The sequence below is a fragment of the Diabrotica undecimpunctata genome, chromosome 10 (genome assembly GCF_040954645.1).
Source record: "Diabrotica undecimpunctata isolate CICGRU chromosome 10, icDiaUnde3, whole genome shotgun sequence".
Taxonomy (NCBI): domain Eukaryota; kingdom Metazoa; phylum Arthropoda; class Insecta; order Coleoptera; family Chrysomelidae; genus Diabrotica; species Diabrotica undecimpunctata.
This window is the reverse complement of record NC_092812.1, coordinates 71067990-71093266: the sequence shown is the minus strand read 5'-3', so window position 1 is coordinate 71093266 and position 25277 is coordinate 71067990. Positions and strand designations below refer to the sequence as shown.

Below are 25277 nucleotides of genomic sequence, written 5' to 3'. Positions count from 1 at the left end.
TGCTAAGATTATTCCCAGTAGTGTCTTTAAACAACTTTTGAAACTGCTCAAAAAGGTTTTTAATCGTTAGGTCTGGGTTGTCGAAGTAAAATTTTGTTTGTTTTTCCAGGTGTGTAATGACTTGGTTTATGTGTAATAGATTTTAAGTTCTAAAGCTATAGAATAAACATCATGTTTCATCAAGTGGAGTTTTCTTAACAATTTTTTTCTGTAATATTCTTACACGCTTTAAAAATTTACATGTACATCTAAAAGGCAGAGAAAGCAGGCTAGTATAGAATTAAATAAGTTATTTCAACTTAATCTTCCGTTTTATTGACAGGATTGTATATGTAGATATAAAAAGCGCTATTACGTAGTAGTAAAATAAATTGGATAATGAAAATTAAAGACAATCCATGTCAGTATCTTATCAGATTGTCATATTTTCGTTTTCTTCGGTTTACAGAAATCCCTCTTACCAAATTCTAGATTTGCCGAATTACGATTGTCTCTAAAAACAGACTGAAATTTAATTGAACAGATAGCTACAGAAAATATGGATTATTAATTGTGAGAATTACTCATATTGTACATATTATCTCTAAATCTTTTATAATATGGAAATTTAAATTTAAATTTAACTATATTATATTATTTATATAAATATGCAATATGTATTGTTAGTTGCCGTATAACTGGCTGATCTTTAAAATTCAAAGAAACCTTTAAATTATAAAGTTTGATTTAACAATCCGCCAAAAGATGGGGAAACGATCATTCATTATTATACTCATGTTTATACAAAAAAACTATAAAGATAAAAAACACATTTTATAATTATTATTCTGACAAAAATATTTGTATTGATACAATAATATATAATTCCGTTTTTTGTAAATGTATTTATCTTTTTTAATTTTATTTACTTTTATGTGCCAATGCTGAAGTATACTTATCGATTTGATGATTAACTAAGAGATGCTAATAGGTATATCATTTATCAAATATATAAATAAAAATTGATAAGTTCTCGTTGAAATAGTTAATAAATTATGTTATAACCAAATAGTGTTTATCATTGTGTGGGTGCAAATAATTTCAAATTTCCCGCCTAGCAAAAGGTCAAATGTATAGTGCTAGACCAGTCTTCTGAACTGAAACGAAACAGTCATTTATTTACCTATAGAATTGTGAGTGGCAGGTGTAAGGTCATGAACCTTATTCAGTAAATAGGGAGTGTAGTGGTATCGTTCTGTTCATATTTTTATTGAAAGGTCAAATTTATTCACTTTAAGAAAACAAACTAACCAATGTAAAGAAATATGTGAGTGTCCTAAAACAAAATATTATGCTATAGTTGTAAACACAGTTCTGATGTTAATATTGTTATAAGAACATGGACACAGTTTAATGCTTAAAAGAAGCTATATACTGTGACATGGATATGGAACCGACTATTAAAACAGAAATGTTAGGTGACAAAAATAGAAATAATTCTAATATCTGTTTAACTGTTGAACTGTGTGTTGTTTGTGGAGACAGAGCATCAGGGAGACACTATGGGGCAATTTCCTGCGAAGGTTGTAAGGGATTCTTCAAAAGGTCAATTCGTAAACAATTAGGATATCAATGCAGAGGTAACCAGAATTGTGAGGTTACCAAACATCATAGAAATAGGTGTCAATATTGCAGACTACAGAAATGCCTTGCTTGTGGAATGAGAAGTGATTGTAAGTAATTTTATTATATTTCTATTACTTGTTATTAACAGTTCCTTTTTGGGACATATGAGAACAAAGTTTCTGTATGTGTTCACAGATTTAGTCAAAATTTAAAAATATAGTTATAAGTTCAGAAGGTAATTATTTACCCAATTAATTTTTAAACTTTTAAGCTGTGCAACATGAACGAAAACCTGTCATTGATAAGAAAGAATTCCCTAGTAATAATGATATTAAGTTTAACCAATCTACTGTAAATGTTGTTAAAAAAATATTTATAAGAAAAGACTTAAATTCAGAGTATGGGCTCCTACCTCCATTTTGTCCCAGTGATTTGGGCCTTCAGTTTTTAAATCAAGGAATAGGTAAGTTTAAATTTAATTTTAGTTAAAATTGTATGGAATTAAGCTATTTAGATTATACCTAGTTTTTAAGTAATATCTAGCAATCCTAGTTGTCATACTCATTTGTTCCATAGGCCAAAATTAGCCAATGTGCTTTACAGCTCTTCTTTTGGCTACTAAGTATGCTTTTTATATGTTTTAACCAAATTGGTCCAAATCCTTTTATCAGCTGTTCTTCTGAACAGTTCCATAGATGACATTCTGGTGCATTGCATTTTTACCTATGATATTTTTCATCAGTAGCTGTCTGTTCTGCTTTCAATTTTATTTTACAGTATTGTTTTCTTTTATTTTATTTAGTATTAATTTATGAATTTGGTATTTTTATTCTTGTTTATTTCATCTCTCTCTTTCATTAACTGTAGTATTTCGTCACTCATCCATCCTTCGTGTTTTTTTATTATTGTATTTGGTTTTAGTTTGTCTGGCAACAGTAACAATACCATTCTTAATATTGGTACACAGTTCATGTAATGTTACTGTTAAGCACATCTTTTGTTGCTTTCTGTCTCTTATTAGATATTTTATGTTATGTCCCATATCATCTTTAAAAAGTTTTTTATAAATTTTGCTAATAATATTATTTGACCTGAGTGTATATCCACTTTGGGATATATTTTTATGGATTCAATATCTCATTTTTAAAAGAAGGTTTAGGTTATTGCCTAGAGACTTGTTTTTAGTATTTTTCAAGGTTGAGTTGTGTTCATGTTTATTGGCTTATTATTAATGTTAAGGGGGTATGTTCACACAGCAGTTAAAATGAGTGGCATTCAAATAAACTAATGTTTAACAATTCTTTGCCCTGAAGTTGATCTAAAGAGCGACATTGTTGCCAGCTATGCTAAGTACTGGAACTTCCGATCTGTACAGTTCCCTGTCAATCAGCTGTCTTCTTTAATGTAAGTTGATATTAGTTATTAGTTGAAGCTTTGGCTGAAGTTTCACAAATTCTAATTTTTGGATTGGATCATTGGATATAATTTTTGTATCCTGTTGTTGTTTATTTACCTTTGGGGTTAAGTGCTGTTTTGATTTTGAGTGTTGTTTTTTTAGTTTTATAAACATTTTAAATAGTGTATACCAGTCTTGTTTCCTAATATTGATTGACTGAATATTTTTTAACAATTCTAAGTATTGGAAATAGATGTAAACACTAAAAAGTGTATTTCTCCTACTATACATATTTTTCATTAATTTCAAACATTTACTGATTTTTCGAATTAAAATTTAATAAACATAATCATATTGTCTTCATTCTTTTTTGTGTAGAAAATTATAAGAATCGGAAAAGCTAATGTAATATAAACAAAATTTTAGTAATCTCTCTAATCAATAACAAATACCTTTTTATAATAATTTGATGACCATGGTACTTCAACAAAAGAGGCTTTTTGATAATGAACTTAAAGGTTAATTCTCAAAAATAGATACAAAATGTTCATTAATTTGGAAATATTTTATTACATATTGTATTTAGACAGCATTCAGATGACAATTCTTAATTTTTTACCTGCTCAAAAATATTTATTTCAAACTGATAAAGAAATTTGCAATGGATTATGCTAATTCTGAAGTGAATGAAGATTGATTTACTATTTATTTATAAGAACAGTATTTCTAAGAAATCTAAAATGTGTAAGTCAGTTGAAAAACGTTGTCAATACAATAACAATTTTTTTTTTTCATTTCAAATCTCAATAGGGGAAGTAGTTTCCTCAGAAAATTTTACATTTTCATCTCATTTCTAATTATTACCTAAGTTAATTTCAATATTTTTTTTTACTTACGGAAATATTTAAATGTACTGACAAAAATTAATCGATGATTACATTATTTTGTCAAATGAGGCCAAAATGTTTACTGGGAGGGGCCGCTTTGCTAAACAAAACCACGTGATTTGTATTTATATGGTTACTGCACACCTCTTAGATAAGAAAAGAGAACTCTCTTTCCTTGTCTAAGGCATAACTCATAGAAAACTCGCATAACCACAAAACTTGTTTTCAATGGTTTGCAGATTCTTCCTGAATTCGGCTAACGCGCATCTGTCGCCATTTAATACATCACTGCTGCCTTCTACTAAATGACACATGAACTAATTTCTACATCTATTAAGTGACAGCCGAACTAATTTCTCACACCCAAAATGACAACTTGTTACAGTAATATCAACCAAATCGCTAGTTTGCATATTTAAATTGTAATTTTATCTTTAGATGCAGTAAATTTAAAAATTACAGCAGTATGGATGATGAAGGTTTGCTTAAAATAAAGCTTTTTGGATAGTTAATCATTTAACGTAGTTATTTTGTACCTTAGTTCAAAAATTATTAGACAATACCAAATTTTAGACAGGTTACCAATTAAGTTATGACAGGGGTTCATTTAAATACAGTTATAAAAAATTATCTGCTTTCTTTGCAAATTTTAACTAGATATTATTAAAATAGAAAGTTTACAGTTCACATACATAATCATAAGTTGAAGATTTGTTTTGAAATAGTGATGATAACTGTACCTAAAAAGTATATAAATTTTAACATTGTGACATACCACCTTAACAATTTAAATTCTATCTGAAATGGGTAAAAACTGGGTTAATGCCACATGTACTTCTTTTTGACTTCTTTCTTTTAAACCTTTGCATAAAGTCTGTTAAATTTTGGTATAACTATAATGATCCTGTAGTTATCCCACATTGTCTGATCTCCCTTTGTATGTATTGATGTTAAAAATCCTATTTTCCATTCTTCTTATGTTTATCTGTATTAATGCATTTATAAAATTGCTTGATTATCATTCTTGTTGACTTATCACATCCAGCCTTTATCAGTTCCACTGTGATATTTCCTGGTCCAACAGATCTCTCATTTTTCCATTTTTAATTGCCTTTTTTACTCTATTTATAGTTAATTCCACTGGTAGGATTCTCTTGCAAAAGTTTTTCTTTTGGTGTTGCATTATATATGAACATTTATTCTTGAATGCTTATACAATCTTTTGCTTTTTTTAGTTTTTGTTAGAGCTAGAATGTTAATGTTAAATTTTCCTGTTTTTTTACAATTTCCTCAAGTTTTCTTGTGATTTCTTGTACATTCCAAGCTCCAAGTACTGGAGAATTTTAGAGAACTGCTGGAACTTTTAAAATCTAAAAATAAAAGTGAATAATCTAACAAAAACTAAGTACTGTTCACATTTGGTATCCTACCTCTCTCAGTTTTAGCTTTATAATATCACTGAGAAGAGGAATTTACACTTTTGTTCAGGTACTCACTGGGTGACATTAATGATAACTTAAAATATATGTAATATCAGTAGATAGAAGTTTGTTATGTATTTGTTAGCTAAAATATACAAAGTGCCCTGTATTGCTATGTTCACATTTTTTACATGTAATCATGGTTTAATTACCTATAAGATGAAAACATAAATGAAAGTTGTAGGTTCATTGTTATTTATTTCCAATTAAAAAGTGATAAAATTTATAATCTAAATAATCAATAAATAAGATTTAAATCGCATTGTAGCCCTTAATTGCTCAATTATTAGTATCTGTGAACTTTGATACACAAAAGATAGCAATACAGGACATCTTGTATATGTGTATTAAAATTACTTGATTTTATTTGTGCTGCATCTCTCTCAAAAGAAGTTATAACTCCTGACAAGTGTTTGACTACTTTTGTGGAGCACTGTATTATAACACATCTTTTAAGTTTTTATCACAATCTATCCATATGTAGGATAAGTCATTTCTTTGTAACATTCTCAAGAATCTCATTTTATTATTTAGCACTATTACATTACTAGTTATGGTGAACATTATTAAAACTAAAATACAAAATTAAATCTGCCTATCAGGTGATTAGGTTTAATACGTTTTCATCTAGGCATTAAAATTGAAGGAGTGCGAGAATAAAATAAATTAATGCAGTATATATATGTCAACAGTGGACACTTAAGATAACACTACAAGTAAATGTAAAGGATGCTACAATACAGCAACTTGTCAAGTACGGTATGTGGTAGAAGTCATCCAGTCAATTATAGATGATGTGAAACTACCCAAAAGGTAATATTAAACTACCCTTACAGGCTACATCACCAATAAACACACACTCATACATACACCACATCCGAATCATAATAAAGTTCCGATAATTCAACTAAGCAATAAAAGTATGGATACCCCAAGAAGATAAATTAGGGAACGTAATCGCTAGAAAGGTTGTGGCTTCCAAATTTTGGGATGAGAAAGGTATTTTATTTTTCAATTGCCTTGATAATCACGATCCATCCATAATGAATATTATGTACCGTTATTGGTGCATTTGAAGGAAGTGATTGTGAAAAACGTGCCACAAATAATTGAATTCGAATTGCTTGCGTATCCACCTTTTTTCTGGATTTGGTCCCTGGCGATTACAGGATCTGTGGAAAAATGCTCCAGGAAAAGAAATTTGAAATGGATCAAATAAAAAGGGGTTTACTGCGAAAAATGAAGCATATTTTAATATCAATAACAAATCATTCTTCAACAACGAACTTGAAATGTTAGAAAAGCTAGTGTATCAGCCTAGAAAATTGTGTTGATAAAATTAAATTTTATCTGAAATGTCTTATTGAGCGAAGTATTGTATAGAATATCATATTTACGAAGATAAATTAAACGTTTTAATGCTTTTTATATACAAAGTTTTCTGAAATCTAACGAAAAGAAAAATAAAACAGATGAAATACTTAATTGGCAAACAAGTTTTTTATGAACTTAGAACATACCAATTTTTACTGTTTAAATATATAGCATATATGCAATTTTCGTTTTTTATTCAGCTGAAATTTTAAATCTAAATGTAAATTCTAAAAATGGATAAGCAAGAAAATCCAATAAAATTCTTATGGAACTATTAAAAATCATGAACAAATAGTACATAACTATAAAATTACACCTGCTTAACACCTGATATTATCAATTATGAATCATCATTATCAATACTGATATTATACAATACCTCAAGAATGACTGTTGATAAGAAACTAAATATATTATATACTGATCAATAAGAGGTATCATAATTCCATCCAATCATCAAAAACATTTAGGAGCATAATCAAATTTGAAGTCCTTGTAAAGAAAGTGAAAGTTCGATAAAATACACAAAAAAAATAGTTTTTTTTAAACACTTAACAATAAATAAGAGTTAAAGTTAAAAATTAATGAAAAACTAAGCAAAAAAAGAGCTCACTTCACTTCACAAATGAAGATAGTAATGAAAAATGGGAGATTTTTAGAGACTTAATAATGATTCCAATTAAAGAGTTCTTGGATAAACATTAGAGTTACGAAAGTAAAACACCATGAATGACAGCTGAGATACTAGAACTATTGGACAAAAGAAGACTTTAAAAGTAAAAATGTGGACAGATAGAAAGATAGAAAAAAAATGTACAGAAATAGAAAAACTACAAAGAAACTATGACAATTTGTAAGTTACATAAAAAAATTAAGTGCTAACAGTCATAAAACGATCAAACAGTAATACCTTGTTTGATAACAATGGAAAATAATACCTGAAATCAAAGGCAAACTAAAATGGTGGATGGAATATATTCGAAAATTGTTCCAAGATGAGAGACAATAACATATGGTCAATTACAAAGAACTAGAGATAGGACCAAATACAACAAAGGTTGAAGTAATACATACAATAAATATAGCAAAATCCAATTTCATCTTAAATAATTAAATTGATATCTAAAGATCAAATAAGTGTGTTAGTAGACCTATATAATGTACAGGAAATATTCCCAAAGATTGGCTTAAATCAACATTTATAACATTGTCCAAAAAATCCATTGCAAAGGAATGACCACTGGATAATCAATCTTATGAATTAAAATATTCCTAAAAATTATACAATTACTGAATCCCAGTTTGATTTTAGAAATGCTATGGGCACAAAAAAGACAATATTGTGAGATTTAATGTATAGGTGTGAATCAACCACTCTATGTTTGTTTCATCAACTACAATAAGGTCCCCAATAATTACCTCATTTAACTGCTTAGAGGTGAGAATATAGATAACAAAGATATTAGATCATCTGTATTTAAATCAGACTGACAATGTCAGAGTGGGAAAAGAATTTTTTGGGGGTATAGAGTAAGTAATGCAAGATTGTGTACTCTTACCAGTATTGTTCAACTTATACTAGGAAAAAATGCTTAAAAAATCACTATCAACAATATTACATTTGCAGACGACACTACACCAATCGCGGAAACTATACAAGGCTTACAGAAAAGTAATAGATACTAACAAAGGAAGTTTGAACTATAAAAATGAAATTTATGACAAATGCAAAAATACCACAAGAAATATATGTAAGTGAATTGGACAAGCTAGAGCAGTATTTATATTAACATAATGTATTTTCTGTATTGTTCTATGGAATGGAGGACTGGAACTTAAAGAAGGAAATTATTGATCGACTGCAGAAGGATATCAAAAATAAGTTGAGTGGACAGAGAGACGAATGTTGAGGTGTTGAGAAGAATGAAAAAAGAAATAATAAATAAGATTAAAATAAAGAAGTATCTGGGTCATGTGATAAGAGGAGAGAAGTGTTTGTTATTTCAGATGATGGTACAAGGCAAAATACAAGGAAAGAGGATTGGAAACGGACTCATTTCTTAAAGTGGTATAAATGCAGTTCAGTAGAACTATTCAGAGCTGCAGTATCAAAAATGACGGTGGCCATGATGATTACCAACATTATTTCTTAAAATCATTCACAACCGCAACAATTGATTGAAAAAGGGTTAGGTACTAGGGAGGCGGCTCTGTTTGCTCTAAATTTATTTACACAGCTATGCTTGGATCTTCATCAAGTTATGTTCAGTTAGAATCCAAGCCATCATTGAAACATTGCAATAAATAATACCCCCATTGATAAAGTGAATCATTCCAAATACTTTAGACCTATGGTAAATGAAACAAGTGACCAAAACGTTGAAATCCGAAATTGTATGGAAATTGCAAGGTCTATTTTCATAAAAACCAAGATATTGTTTTAGTAGTACTAATAGAATCCATAACATTTTTCCTGTACAGCGTAAGCGTGGACTCTCGAGCAGATCATACAAAAACATTGTGAGTTTTGAACGAACTACTTAGAACAGCTATAAATATGATTACATTAGCCTTGATGATAGTCAATCTCAGACAGGAGAGAAACAAAAATTAAAATTATTATGCTATTTGAAGAGAAAAATTTAGAATCCATAAAGTCGTGATAAAAAATCTGAACACACTCACACAGGAATTAAAGAAGGTGCCCAAAAAGATCTGATGATATTAGTCCCTTAACATGCCGAGAACAATTACTGTTGCAACATATAAGGGAGTTTCGTTGTTTTTTGGTGGAAAATGGAGAACTTTGTTTTAGATGTGAGTCAAAAACTAACCTTCATCTGTGTATATTGTATGCCGTAGAATCTCACAAATCTTTCTGGGATATAAATAGTTTTGATGTTCCTCGATTCGGATTTTGATTGAGCTACCAATTTCAACACAAAATTATATTTAATTTTTTAGTGTGGTTAATTTTTTGTTAGATTTACCATATTACAACATCAAACTCATGAAAATAAAAGATATAGTAGATTTTATAAAAGTATATCAGTTTTGTTTTCTGTAATAATTTTTAAATATTAAAATGTTTTAGCAAACAGCAGTGCTACCTCTGAATCCTTTCACCTATCACCTAGTCACGCAAGTATGGAAGATGATGTCTCCATGGATAGTGCCCATACTGGAACTGAACTTAATGATGCTTTAACTACTGCTAGAGACAAGCAGCTTATTTCGAAGGCTTTAGATACGATGGCTAGAGTTCAATGTTTGAATGGAACTAATATAAATGCTTTGACCAATGAAGAAAAATGTTTTGATTATGATGGACCGATCCTCCAGGAACAAAATATGTCTTTTAATTTATTAATACCAGGACCTGTACCTCCGTACTTAAATATTCATTATATTTGCGAAAGTGGATCTCGGCTGTTATTTTTATCAATTCACTGGGCCAAAAACATACCTGCCTTTCAGTATTTAAGGTAAACTTATTTAATATTTATTTCATCTTCTCTTCTTCGTTATTCTGTGCACACAGGCGTACCGTTTGCGTTTTTTGCCCTTGTTTACCTCTCTGGGATTTTGATTTTCTACAGATTATCTATAGGTTATTAAGTCTTCTTTCAGTGGTGATCTCCCAGCAATTATATATAAACTTTAATTCCAGTATTTAGTCTAGGAGCAAAGGGGTGTTTCATGACCAATTGAGATCCATGAGATTCTTGAAAAATTTAGAAAAATTATAATCGGTCCATTAGAAGCCGAGATGTTGCAAATGTATTATTAAAAAATAACAAATTATCGACTGAATCAGACATTTTTGCTTATAACTTTGCTTTTGCTCAATGTAAAAAGCTCTATGATTATAAACTTTTAAAATGAATGTTGAAAAGTTAAATTATATGAATTTTATAAGTTTAATCAAATATACAATTTAGGTGTAAAATACAATCGAATTTGTTTATAACGATTTTTCGGTGGTATGAGACCAAAAATTATAGTATCATATTAATGAGGTCTAAAGTACAATGGAAAACGAACATTTTGAACTTTACTTAACTCATTTTGATGAAGTTTTCGGTAAAATACAATAATGTGAAATCGATCCAGTTGATGCGCTTAACTCACACCTCTACAAAAAAATCACAAAGGATCATTAGAAACGTAGTGATTCTGCAGTAGGATTTTAGACTATTTAATACACGATTTATTTTTTATTTCGACTAATCTGCACTATCTGAATTATATTTAGTGGACTGCTTTTTATCAATGTTTTTTTACGTGAAAACTTCTTTATCGAAATTGTGACTTTTTGTATGGGAAAAAGCATTGAATACGCGACAGATTTTTGCGACCGTCATTGCTACACAAATTTGTCGCACAGCCCGAGAACGGCTGGACGGATCGTGACGTGTGAGGTCTCGTGGGAAAGGGGAAGGGGATACATGGCGGCATTGTCCAAAGGGCATTACATCATCTCCGTTTTTATTGGTCCGATTGGAGCTTGTGATGCGTTAAATGGAAGGGGAGTGGATAAAAATTATATTAAGATAGAAAAAACAAACGATTAAACGAAAAAAAAAGGCGATTATTAAAAGGGTACTACACAACATCTTCGTTATTAATGAACGTATAGTTACATACAAGATATCATATGTCACTATGGATGAAAATAGATTTACTTGAAGATAAATTTTGATTTATTGACCAATTTTAATAATAAGATAGGAACAAAATATTTATCACTCCAATGTGAAATTACATGTCATTATGTCTTTTAAATCTTTCACAAGCAGCAATAGTCTTTGCTATTCAAAAAGCTGAAGAATACCCTGTAAAAGTATTAAATCGTTCTTCTGGGTGGAAAACAGTTAATAAATTAAGGGGGCAAAAATACATAGATAAACATTGTTTTTAATATAATTCTTGCCAACTACGTCCAATTCTATTTCATTACACATTTTACGAGCAAATTTATTTTGTATATACTTATGCAAATTGCTTAGTACTTTTGATAATACAACTTGAAATTATATTCAAAGTGCAAATACAGTTGCGCTCGAGGGACGCGCCGTATTCGAGTTAAGCGCATCAGCTGGGTCAATTCCAAATTACTGTATTTTAGCGAAAACAGCATCAAACCGAATTCAGTAAAGCTCAAAATATTCGTTGTCTATTGTACTATAGTACATTGTATAAAGTATATAGTATATTGTACATCAACATGATACTAATTTTTTGATCTCATATTACCGAAAAATCGTTATTAACATATTTGATTGTCCTTTTACACCTAAATTGTATACTTTAAACTTCATCATACATACACTCGCGATCATAAAATCCGGGTCACGTTGAAAATCGCCGTTATTTCATTTTTAACGAGCTTTATTGTAAATAATAATAACACAAATACAAACTAATGCATGTTTCTGAGAATTGTTGTCATCTTAGCGGTTTCCTTTGTAACAAAGAATTCCAATAATGCCGATTGCGCGGAAAACTGTACACTTCCCAAAATAAACGGTACCTGTAACTGCCGCTTGTTTTAAATGTCTCATTTGTGCTTCGACTTTCTGTTCAAACGCAACAAATAAACGTTTATTATTGCCGCCATTAGTGTTTATTAGTGTTTATTATTGTTTATTTTTTGCCAAAAATGCCTTGACTGTTGTTGAAACCGCACGCATTGTTACGTTTGTGGAAGATGGTCACACTCAACGGCATGTCGCAAGAACTATTGGCGTAAGCCTTTCTACGGTTCAACAAGTGCTTTAACGCGTTCGGAAGACGAGTTTGCTAACCAGACGACCTGGATCTGGACGAAGAAGAACGACCACGGCACGAGGTACGAAAGCCGTGGCCTACAGGAAGTACGAAATTGCAATGTTAGCGTTGCAACAGTCAGGAGAAGACTTCGTTCTTCTGGACTATCTTCTCGGGTAATGGCTACAGGACCGCCACTTGGCCGGGCGCATCGAGTTGCACGACTAGCTTTTGCTCGACAATACGCGCATTGGGGAATTAATTATTGAAGCAAAGTGTTATTCTCAGATGAATCCCGTTTCTGCCTAACTGGATCCAATGGACGTGTAAGAGTTTGGAGGAGAACCGGTGAACGATTTTCACAAGCTTGCCTTGCTCCAATAATGCCATTTGGTGGAGGCTCGGTCATGGCTTGGGGAGGTGTATCTTCCGACTTACGGACAGAATTACCCTTCATCGAAAATGGGTCATTAACTGCACGAAGGTACATTACGGAGATTCTGGAAGAACATGTTATGCCGACCATGGCAGGACTTGAAGAAGACGCCGTTTTTATGCAGGACGACGCGCTACCGCACGTTGCCAGGATTAGTATGCAATACTTGGACGAGGTTAGAATTACGAGGTTACCCTGGCCAGCTAGGTCTCCGGACTTGAATCCCATCAAACATCTCTGGGACGATTTGAAAAAACGTATTCAAACCCATACACCTCCTCCTAACAGGAAGGGGAGGCAATACACGATATTAGTCATTGAAATTCCACTGATGTTTTACCAAGTTCTGTATTTTTCATTTTTTCTTTCGTATGTCTGTTTCAACAATTTGGTTTGTTTTCTGCCTTTTTAATAAAAACAATAGAAAAACCGTTTTTTTTTTTCTTTCAAAACAAACATTGATGACAAATAAAAAATACATTAGCTTAAAAAAAAAGGTTATTACTGCACCAGATGCAAAAATATTCAAGAAACTTGAAATTTTCAAGGTGACGCGGATTTTATGATTACGAGTGTATAACTTGATAAAATTTAATTTTTCAAAATTCACTTTAAAGCTTTAAAATGGGGCGCTTAAAATCTTTTTACGTTGAGCAATATTCCGGCTTCTAATGAACCGATTTGAATTTTTCAATGTTTGTTTGGTTTGTTTTTTTTTAAAGAAACAAAAGATGATTTGAAAAAGAGGATATTTTTATTAGTTATAAGCATTTACACAATTAAATTGTTAATAACAAATTCCTGCCCAAAAATTCTAATTATCATGTTAAGATTCGGATGCAGCGGGTCAAAATAGTTGTAAAATCTCAGGACTCAAATCAGTTGTAAAGTCTCATGGAGCCCAATCGGCCACGAAACCCCCCTTTGCCCCTAAACCAATTTCTTTTCACTTCATACCACAATTTGTATCCTTTATCTAGTTCTTTTGCGTTAGCCTTTCCACTTGTTTTTTGAATGCCAGCAGTTTGTACCTTTCTTTTTTGAAGTGAAAACTTCTTTAGCAACGTTGTGCACTTTTTGAATGGGGAAAAAGCATTGAATACGCGACAGATTTTTACAACCGTCAGATATAGTTACATACGAGATATCAGATGCCACTATGGATGAAAATAGATTTACTATAAGACAAATTTTTATTTATTGACTTGAAGAAGGCCTCTGGCTGGGTACAAAATAAACAACTGATCGAATTCTAACATGCAACATAGCAAATGAAAGGGGAGGATATAACGAATATATTGAGATATAAAAAACAAACAAGGCGACTACCAAAAGGGCACTACACAGTATCTTGATTATTAATGAATGTATACTTACATACGAGATATCATAGGGCACTATGGATGGAAATATATGTACTATACTAAAACAATTTTCAATTGAAGTTCACAGTTGAACATCAAACTTAGAGCAACCGATATTCTTCTTATCAACTTTGCATAGGCGTACCAAAATAAGATTTTAATTATTTATTATTTATTTAAACACATAAGTGATTACGTAAAAGTTAAATCTAAGACCGATATAAGTATTAAATTATCATTTATGTTTTGATAGGTACCTTATAGTTGTCTAACAAAGGAAAGTAAAATTTTATTGTTATTAAAGAGTGTCTAAGACAGTACTTCAAAAAATAGAAAACTTTGCAAAATAATTATTATATTCCATTTATATAGAAGGAGAACTACAAAGCAAAGAAATAATTTCCTAAGTTATACTTATGAAGTTTCGGAATCCAGCGATTCGTTCCACAGTCACACTTATGTCTATTATTATTTTGTCGAAAACAGTGTACCATCCCGTCCAATCTCCACGTTTTCTCTTCTTCCTTGATCACATGGGCTACGGAATTAGCCCAATCTTCTTTCCGTATCCGTTCGTTTTGCGAGTTCTAACAAACGTTGGACATCAGAAATTTTATATATCACGGTTTCACGACCTACTTAAGCCTTCCCTTAAGCCCAGATTAATTCCATCGGCTTTAACTCGCAATGGTAAGGAGGAAGTCTCAAAATTGTGATGCCTTTATCACGAGCCATTGTATCTACAACATTCTGGCGATATCTGTCACGATGCTATCTAATGACACTTATAAGCTCAGCCTTAACCTTCCCTTTGAAAATAGAATTCCTTTTTGTCCGAACCAACTTTCTATGTCTGTTTTTCTGGTGGCCATAGTTGGCAGATGTCATACTAATTGTCTGTGATAAGAAGCATTATCCATCACTATTACCTAATTTTGCCCGACTTGTGAAAAAGGGACTCAAACCATTTTTCAAACTATTCAACGAACTTGTTTAACTATTCGCTCGTGAATCGTACGAGTATGCGGAAGGTATATTGTTACGGGGTAAATAGAACCAGCTTACTTTTCACTTATCCATATTGGCGAAGCATACACAATAAAAATGACTTCGGTAAGTGCCGGTAAGAACTTACTTCTGACATTTAACATTGTTGCTGTTAGCTCTCTGTTCAATTTTTAGATAAGTCACCTTCAATTGAAAATTGTTATAGTATACAAGATAAATTTTGATTTATTGACTTAAAGAATGCCTCTCGCTGAATACAAAATAAACGACTGATCGAATCCTAATATGCGACGTAGAAAATGAAAGGGAAGGATATAACGAATATATTAAGAATATTAATTACATGTAAATATTTATTATTCTTAATGTCTTCTTCTTCTTCCTACTTTATAAATAGGCTTAAAGCCTGTTTAACTTCGGTTTTTAGCCTCAATTGACGTTGTCTGTTGTCTGACCATCTTTTCCTCGGCCGTCCCTATTCTTAATGTAATTCTATAAAATTAATATCAGTCTTTTTACATTGAAAACATTGTGCATTTTTTAATTTACCCATTTATAATATATCTCGCCGTAGCGGCGACTGTCGTAAAAATCTTTCAGTTAAATACTTTTTCCCCATAAAAAAAAGTGCTATATGGTATATACGCGTTCATACTGATATTGAAGTGAAAATTTCTTTAGCGATGTTTTGCACTTAAATAAACTTAATTTATTCTTCATTTTACTCATAATTTTAATTTTATTTTTTTTTATTTTATTTATTTTATTTTTTTTTTTTTTTTATACCGCATCAACCCCTAGGGTTATTAGCGGGTGGTATATCTTTATTTTAGAAAAGTTACATTTAGTATATTATTAAAATTTACATAACAGTTTTGTAAAATACAAACATTTTATGTTATGTTACAGTTTGTTATACAAACAAGGAATGACCTTGTTTATGAATTTTATTACATTACTGGGAAATATCATCATCATAAATTCGATACATGTTACAAAAGTAACAAAAAGGGTTTCAATCTGCTGTAGGCTGAACTTGCGTTCATCGAAATCGGCCCACTTTAAATTTTTGACTTGAACTATATTTTTTTCAGAAACTATTACTCGGATCAAAAAGAGATACACTGTTTGAAAGATAATTTAATATGAGTGTACATTTATGAAAATTTATTTCGACTTATGTTTAACATTATCAAATTAATGCATAAAGCCAATTAACTTTTTTTATTGCTAATACAAAAAGGGTATTTGACAATTAAAAATTTAACAGTTTCAGTAATGGGTATGACCTCCTCTTGCATCAGTGACTTCTCTCATACGATTAGGCATAGATCCAACCAAGTTCGCAATTGTTTCTACTGCAATGTTTAGTCACTCTTCTTCTACTGAGACAATAAGCTCTGGGATCGAGTTTGCGGTATGAAGTCTAGCTCGAATTCTTGAGGTATGCGGCCTTGCATTGTCCTACATACAAATAAATTCATCTCCATTGTAGTCAACGTAAGGTACCACATGCATTGCTAAAATCTCTTCGATGTCACTAACACCCATTAAACCTCCTCTCTCGTGAAGATGGTTACCCCTACGAATGAAAACAAGGTCGGTTCATGCCCCGATAGAAATTGCACCCTAGATCATGCAGGAACCACCCCCATAAGGACTATGCTCTTCAAAGCAGCATTCTGTAAATCGCTCTCTTCGTCTTCGGTTGCTACCATCGAGGCATATTATGATCCCATCTGAGAACAGAACAGATTCCCATTGTTCCAACGTCCACATCAGATGATCCCGTGTAAAACGCAGGCGTGTTGAATGTTGAGCTGTAGTAAGTTTTTGACATCGCAGATACTCGAGGGGTCAGCTTATTTTCCTCCAGTCTTCGTCTTACTGTCCAGTGATTAATAACCACTCCTCTTACTTCAGGGAGCTTTTGTTGCGTTTAAACGGCATTAAGGTGACGATTTCTTAATATTGTTGACACAATAAAGCGATCATCACGAGCAGTTGCAAATCGCTTTCTACCAGAATCCAGTCACCTCATAACGTTGATACACTCTTCGAATCACTGCGCGTGTCATATCCAGTTGTAGAGCAACAGCTCGCTGGCTAAGTCTATATTCTATTAATGCAATAACTTGGGCTGCTTTCTCTGGTGTATTGTCCATTAAACTTACACATACTTGAACAATAATTACTTATGAAAAACGAACAATATGCAATTTTTAGATACAAATTTTGACAAATTTCTTATTATCGTTATAAACATCAAATAAACACTTTTCTATGTTTATCGGTTGATACGCATATAAATGATAAGTAATACATGACTAATTTATATTCATATTAAAGCGTATTAAATTATATTTTAAACAGTATATACCTTTTTTGGAAACTACAGACCTATCATAATTACTAACAGACTGGAACCTAAGCTGGATTTTCACCAACCATTAGAGCAGGCCGGATTTAGGAGTTGGCTTTCGAATAGAAATAATAAAATCCTTAATAGAGAAAGTTACAGAATACAACAAGCCAATGATATTAATATTTGTAGACTTTGAGAAAGCGTTTGACTCAGTCTAACATAGGTCCATGTTAAGGACTCTTACGGAGTGCAGTATGGATCGTAGGTACACAACTCTTCTTCATAATGTATATAATAGCGCAACAGCTGCAGTTAGAATGTATGATGGCAACACAAATACATTTCCCTTCGAGAGGGGTAAGGAGGGCAAGGAGATACCATCTCTCCTAAGCTATTCACCGCTTTGTTGCAGAGTGCTATGAGAAACAATAATTGGGAGAATATTGGAGTCAACATAAATGAAGAATTTCTGAACAACTTGAGATTTCCAGACGACATAGTCCTTATTGCAGACCGGGTAGATCATGCCTGCCAGCTTCTTCAAGACCTTCAGAGCTCGTGTACACGAGTTGGACTTAAAATTAATTTCTCCAAAACACAATATATGACCAACCTAGTACTGGCGAAAAACATCTCAACTAACGGCTCGCAAATTGAACAGGTGTAGCTATAAATATGTGGGCCACGAGATTAAATTAGGAAGAGATAATCAAACAACGGAGCTAAACAGGAGAATAGGACTGGCATGGGCGGCTTACGGAAAACTGAGAGAAGTCTTTAGATCAGATATTCCCATGTGCTTGAAAAGGAAGGTCTTTGATCAATGCGTACTGCCAGTTCTAACGTATGGAGCAGAAACATTGACCCATACCAGAAAAGTAATCAATAAAATACAAGTGGCACAGAGAGCGATGGAGAGGTCAATGCTGAATATATCACTTAGAGACAGAGTATCAAATACAATAATTAGGAGAAAAACTGGTGTTACTGACGCAGTTCAAAGCATTACAACATTGAAATGGAACTGGGCGGGGCATGTTGCCAGATTAAAAGATGGAATCGAGGACGTCCTCCAACAAGGTGGTCAGATGACATCAAGCGCATTCAGCACAACTGGATCCAGGGTGCTCAAGATAGAATGCATCGGAATTATTTACGGGAGGCCTATGTCCAGCAGTGGACTCAAAACGGCTGATGATGATACCTTTTTTAACCTGAGTGAAAAAAATATATTTCAAGTCAAAAGTTTCTATGCACATGGGCCGATTTCTATGCACGTATTTTTTTTGTCTTAAATAAATCAGATAATCATGAATTTCTTGTGTAAGGGGGACTAACCATCCGAAAAAAATGAAGTTTTATTCCAAGGCCTTTTTTAATTACGTTTTTTTACAATGGTTCGCGAATAAATATATTTTGAAATGTTTTCAAATTGTTTCTCTGTATGTAGACTCCGTTTAGTAGTTGTATTTTGTTATTGTATATACGACCTGGTTGCTTTTGTGGAAAGTTTTAAATCTAGACTTTCCACTACAAACAGAACAATTTCAAGTTTATATTTAGAAAACAGTAGTTTATTTACTGATGTTGATACAGTTTACTACAAGTTTTAACCTTTTTTAGTTCAGAGACGCAAATTGCTCTATTAAAAAATTGCTGGGCCGAACTCTTCACTCTGGGATTGGCGCAGACTTCCCAGTCTTTATCACTACCAACCATTTTATCAGCTCTTATCAGTCATTTACATGCATCTATAGCAAGAGACAAAATGTCGGCTGTGAAAGTAAAACAAGTGACTGATCATATAGTGAAGCTTCAAGATTTTGTTACGAGTATGAATAGATTACACGTCAATGAAAAGGAATATGCCTTTTTGAAAGCTTTAACACTGTTTTCTTCTGACCAACCAGATATGTTAATGAAAAAACCTATTGAAAGGTTGCAAGAGAAGTCTTTTCAAGCCTTAAGACATTATTTAGCTACAAATTTTCCTGAAGATACTGATAGATTTCCAAGGTAAGCTATTTCTATACATATATATTTTTACATATTCGTAATCGTTGTGTATGAGACAGTAAGAAATATAAATTTACGTTAGTGCCTTGGTTAATTAATCTTATATTGGTTAAATTTGTTTCAGGTTGTTATTATGTTTGCCCCCACTTAGAGCAGTGGAATCCAATATTATAGAAGAATTATTTTTCGCCAGTTTGATTGGGCAAGTTCAAATAGATAGTGTGATTCCTTATATACTTAGAATCGGAAATTCCGTATCTGCTTCCAGTAACAATAGAGCTGTCAAAACAGAACACCTAGACGAATTTTTATGTAAATAGAGTATTTTTTTTACGTCTAATATTTATGAATTTTTATAAGGAATGTATTTTTGTCAAGTCATACCTTTGTTTGGAAATGTGTGGCAGATGGAATGTTTTCTATTAATATGATTTTTATTTGCAAGTTTGCCACAAGGCCTTGAAATAACCATGATAAGTTTGATGACTATTTTTGATAACAATTTTTGTGGTTTTGGATCTCTATCTAGATTTTATAGTAAAGAACTGAATATCATGTCACAGTAGTCATATTTCTTATTTTCATTCTAAAAGAAGCCAGTTCAAATAAAGTTTGATTTAATATATTTGAATGAAATTAAAATACAAATTCACACCAAGATGAAAGTTTTCAGGAATTGTTTGATTAGTGCTTTCTAGATCTTTACATCGTTAACAAAACATGAGCTTTGTAACATTGAAGTTAGAAAGTTGGTTTTTGCGAAATTATTGGACTGGCTAGTATTACATAGAAAATACAGAATTTATGATCTTCGTCATTGTAGTTGCCCTTTTAAGATTTGCAATAAAGTTTGTGAGTTATGCGTGATTCATTTATACCTTTAGCTTACCCTTGGACATTTTTCGGTTACACTCATTTGTTAATTTCTCAGTATTTTTAACAACATATAATCAATAATAGACTACAAGCCCATGGGACATTTTCATTTGACCCAGCATGAATCACATATAAATCAGTACTACAATATGTAATAACAACTTTAGAAACTATGCCGACAATATTTATTGATACACTGGTAAGGTAAACTTTCCACTCAAGAGAGGGGGGGGGGGTATTTTGGTCAAACATTTTTGTAATGCCTTACAAAAAAATATAAAATTTTGACCCCATTTTCGGCAATTTGGCATTCATATGCATAGTTTCGGATCGTTATTTAGATTACTTTTTTGCAGTGTCGCACATATCGGCTGGTACATGGGTGAGAAATCTAGGGCGAACCTCTTTATTTTTAAGTAGTACAAATGAGGTCATTTGAGCCAATATGAAACTCAACGATTTAAATTTATTTACATAAGATAATAACATTTTACACCTTATGTTTCGCTGATGACCAAATACTGATTGCTCAGGATCATGACGACTTGAGTTACATGACTCGGAAGCTAATAGAAGAATATAACAAATGGGGTCTCGAAGTCAACATTAAGAAAACTGAAGCCATGTGTATTGGAGGGACAAAACAGTCCATTATATTAGACGATGGGGTAGAAATTAGAAACTGTGATGAATACAAGTACCTGGGTATGAAGATAACTCAAGATAGAACACTCCATGCTGCTATAAAAGACAGAAACATACAGGGTAGAAAAGCCATATCCATGATGAACGGAATTCTGTGGGACCAAACAATATCTAAAGCGAACAAACAACTCATATACAACACCATACTTAAAAGTGTAATCACATATGGCAGCGAAGTTTGGCAAATGAAACAAAGAACAGAGAAACTGTTACTAGCAACAGAAATGGACTTCTGGAGAAGAGCAGCAGGAAAATCAAGAAGAGATCGGATACCAAATGAGAGAATACGTGAAATGATGGGAGTCAAGCATACAATAGTTGATGACATAAAAACAAAACAGTTAATATGGTACGGCCATGTACAGAGAATGCCAGATGACAGGATTCCAAAACAGATTTTGACGTGGACACCACAAGGGAGAAGGAAAAGAGGAAGGCCGAGAAAAAGCTGGAGAGATGGAATTGAAAAAGAACTAGAGGAAAGAGAAATCCCTCCAGGCCTATGGCTGAATAGAGAAGAATGGCGGTTAGGAGTCGGAAGGCGTCGGAGAACGCTGTAAACCGATAGTAATAGTAGTAATAACATTTTTGGACATGCCGTACATTGTTCACGGTATATGTGCTTATGAGAGGAAAATTAAGTTGAATTAGTTGTACTACCGTACAAGAAATAATTATCTTACCGAAAAAATAACAATTCTATTCCCAAATACAGATAACCAGAATAGTTGCCAAAAAGTTTAAAAATTGACGTCATAGTTTCTTAAGTTGTTATTACATATTGTAGTATTGATTTATATTTGATTCATTCTGGGCCAAATGACCCCTTAAAATGTCCCATGGGCTTGTAGTCTACAAAAAGTCGATTATTCCATTGTTTTACAGTTCCCTATATCATATTCCACTACACACTACCCTAACAAACGATAGTCTTTAATGTATTGTGCATAAATTTTAGCCTTTTCACCCGTTGTGACAGTGCTTAAACTACTGTAACACAACTTATTTAATATCCATAAAGTCTTATAATAACTCGTTCAATTGACGAACAATACTTGTCGAATTATCTCAGGACTATATTGACAACAATCGAAATATAGTACAAAACATCCGAAGATATACGAATACGAGGAGGAGTGCGACAGGGTTGGGTCGTATCACCGCTATTATTTAATCTGTAAAGTACAGGGCAAAAGATCAGTAGGAAGACGCCAGAACTCATGGCTGAAAGATCTGAAATGATTTAACCGCTCATCCGCAGAAATCTTTCGTGCAAGCGTCCAAAGCTATTAACGATGTACAACAGTTTATTATATATTTCCGAACCTCCGTACAACCCAGAAAAGAGCAACAAAGATGTAACGTCCTACCTATACTACAAGAACATTTTTACTTTATTATAGGCGCAATAAGAAGAACGTTAAGTTGAAGCGCACGCTTCGTTTTCTCTACACTATTTACTTACAGCTTTTATTCAGTTGCACAATTACCATAAAATCTAAATTACAAATTAACTCTTTAATAACAAAAAAATGACGATGCGCCCATGCAACACAACATCTAGAGCTTCCTGTTGGTCCAAGCATCCCAACAATTCTAGTTGACACTGCGACATAACTCACTGGTCCAGAACGATTTAAAGTTTGGCATAGTTCGATTCGTTTCGATCAGAAATCTTTCGTCTTACTAGAAACAGCGAGACACATCTCCAACTATGCATAAGCTTTTCAGGAAGAATTAACAATATCGTTTTTGAAGCCCACGTTTAACCCATTATGACCCGAGTTATTTTTTTTGTAATTTAGTAAAGAAACTAATATATATTTATTAAAAATGTACAATAATAGAAAAATTAACAATTTTTTAACCCAAAAACTTATTAACTAACAAAAAAATATGTGTTAGATAAATGTAACGCTAGGTCATTACGATACCGTGTGTACCGTGGGAATTAAATAAATTCTTAAGAAACACAATAAAATTTATATTATAACTAGAATGTCTTCATATGAAAAGTATAATTGCAGTCAATACACATGCCGACATCACATTTCCTACACATTGTTCGAGTACTACTGCTACACCCCTCTCCTGCACAAGGACGTCTTTTGTTGTTAGGTATAAATATTAAAAGGTGATTGTTTACATCGTACCTTAGATTGTCTGAGATTCTTTTAAGCGAGACACTAAATTTCGAAGAACTGGATCTTCCTCCATGCTTTCCAAAGCATGCGTGCATGCATTTGTATATTTTTTAAGATATGACTGAGCAATACATCTTCTGAAATCTAATTGGGAAATCTTGGAATAGTGGTGCTTGTAGAGTATCCAGCTGTTATACTTGCATCAAAGCCATGTGAACATACACCATCACCACTTTCCGGAAACTGAACGGATTCCAACTCTGTAGAGATGTTTTGGTCTATTAAATCTGTTCCTCCCACATTATTGTTATATTTGGCAATGATTTGCGGTCTTGGAACTTACACAGTTCCCACAGGCGCAGCACTATAAGATGTAGATGCAGCAGCCACAACGTTATTTTCTACCCACTTTATGAAAAAAATACCATGATCGCTGTCGATACATGAAGCAAAACTACCACGGTCCAAATTTGTCAATTCTTTTTTTCTCCAGGTTATCCACATAGAAATGATAAGGATATTCTGTATGTGGTATCTGCTCCAACATTTTTATCAGCGGAGTGGTAGGTATTCCAAAGGTTTCCTCAACTGTGGTGTGTATATCTTTTTGTTTACCTTGGTAAAATTTAAAATCTAGAAGATATTCATTGTAGGAATTGAGCGCCCATATTTTGAAACCAAATCTAATTGGCTTTGCTTTTATAAATTGCTTGCACCCGTGCTTGCCAAAGTGTCGAATCATTGACTGATCATAAGACAGGTGCTCAACGGGAACAAAATGTTTATGAAAATTATTTTTTACCATATTTGCAAGTGGTCGTAGTTTAAAGAGTTTGTCATTAGCATCTACTTTGGAGTTACCTGCGCAGTGTATAAATCGCATTATCTGAGTGAATCTTTTCCGTCTAATGCCATTATAAACTGCTTCATTTCGCATGTCAGACTGGCTGTCCCAAAAATGTCGCTTGCTAGGTTTGCAGTCGTATCCTCTCAGGATTAGAATGGCAATGAAACATCGAATTTCTTCCGCCGTAATTTGAGGATCTGGGCAGTTTTTAAAAATGGCATACCTTCTTGTTTCTGTTACTAACATCTGGATAATATTATCATCTAACATTTTTTCGAACAGAGCAACAGGATCTTCGAGATCATTTTTATTACTTTGCACAGGAAAAGGTCGTGCATGGGACGGAACTAAATCACAATTTTTTTTGGGATATTGTCCCTCTCTTCCTGCTTTGCAAAATTCTCATTTTCTATAGTTTCTTCGTCTGTATTTTGTTCGGATGCATCATCTGAAAGAGCTTCGTCATCATCACCATCTCTATATTTTTTAAATCTAATTTCCACTTTGGACAGAAGTTGACGGCCAGTTAGATTGTCTAAAGTGCCATCCTCATTTCCAGAATCTTCATCCGTTAATTCACTGGCATCCGGAGGATCAATGAAGATTTCATCTGCATCATTTATATATGCTAATTGTATCGCTTGTTGTAGAGTTAAACCTGGTCTAGAAAGAAATAAAGAGTATTATTACTTATTTCAAAGTTGAAAAGGACACGTACTCCAGAGAGCCTAGCGTTACATATATGTAACTCTACAATTCAAAGCCGTTTTTATCAAACATACACAAAGTATTTTATAAATTTTCACAGATAACAACAAAAAAGCATTATTTAACAGTGTTCTTGTAAAATATCATGCATTTTACTCTAAAAATAAGATTTTTGTAACACTCGAAACGAATGTTATGCTCCATGATAGTTGCTAAATTATATCTGATTCAGACTGTAGACTGTAGTTTCTCACTAACTAAAACAACTATTAGTGTGGCTTTGCACATAATGCTTT

The 25277-nt window shown here is 32.5% G+C and overlaps 1 protein-coding gene across 2 annotated transcripts; it reads left to right on the top strand.

Moving 5' to 3' along the window:
* The first annotated feature begins 875 nt into the window (after window positions 1-875).
* On the top strand, window positions 876-20568 carry LOC140452395 (nuclear receptor subfamily 2 group C member 1-A-like). Of its 2 annotated transcripts, XM_072546618.1 has the most exons (5): window positions 882-1712; window positions 1877-2068; window positions 9838-10228; window positions 19309-19701; window positions 19826-20568. In XM_072546618.1, the coding sequence occupies exons 1-5, from the start codon at window positions 1421-1423 to the stop codon at window positions 20019-20021; spliced, it is 1464 nt and encodes a 487-aa protein (XP_072402719.1). In that variant the 5' UTR covers window positions 882-1420; the 3' UTR covers window positions 20022-20568. The 2 variants fall into 2 exon arrangements, with proteins under 2 accessions (XP_072402720.1, XP_072402719.1); XM_072546619.1 differs by lacking the exon at window positions 1877-2068 and having other exon boundaries at window positions 876-1712.
* The last annotated feature ends 4709 nt before the right edge of the window (window positions 20569-25277 follow it).

What these genes read in the sequence shown, in the direction of transcription:
- LOC140452395 (XM_072546618.1), top strand. Translation starts at nt 1,421, where the DNA reads ATGGATATGGAACCGACTATTAAAACAGAAATGTTAGGTGACAAAAAT. An exon ending in TTGTGGAATGAGAAGTGATT is followed by an intron (nt 1,713 to 1,876) that starts GTAAGTAATTTT and finishes TAAACTTTTAAG; the next exon opens with CTGTGCAACATGAACGAAAA. An exon ending in GTTTTTAAATCAAGGAATAG is followed by an intron (nt 2,069 to 9,837) that starts GTAAGTTTAAAT and finishes AAAATGTTTTAG; the next exon opens with CAAACAGCAGTGCTACCTCT.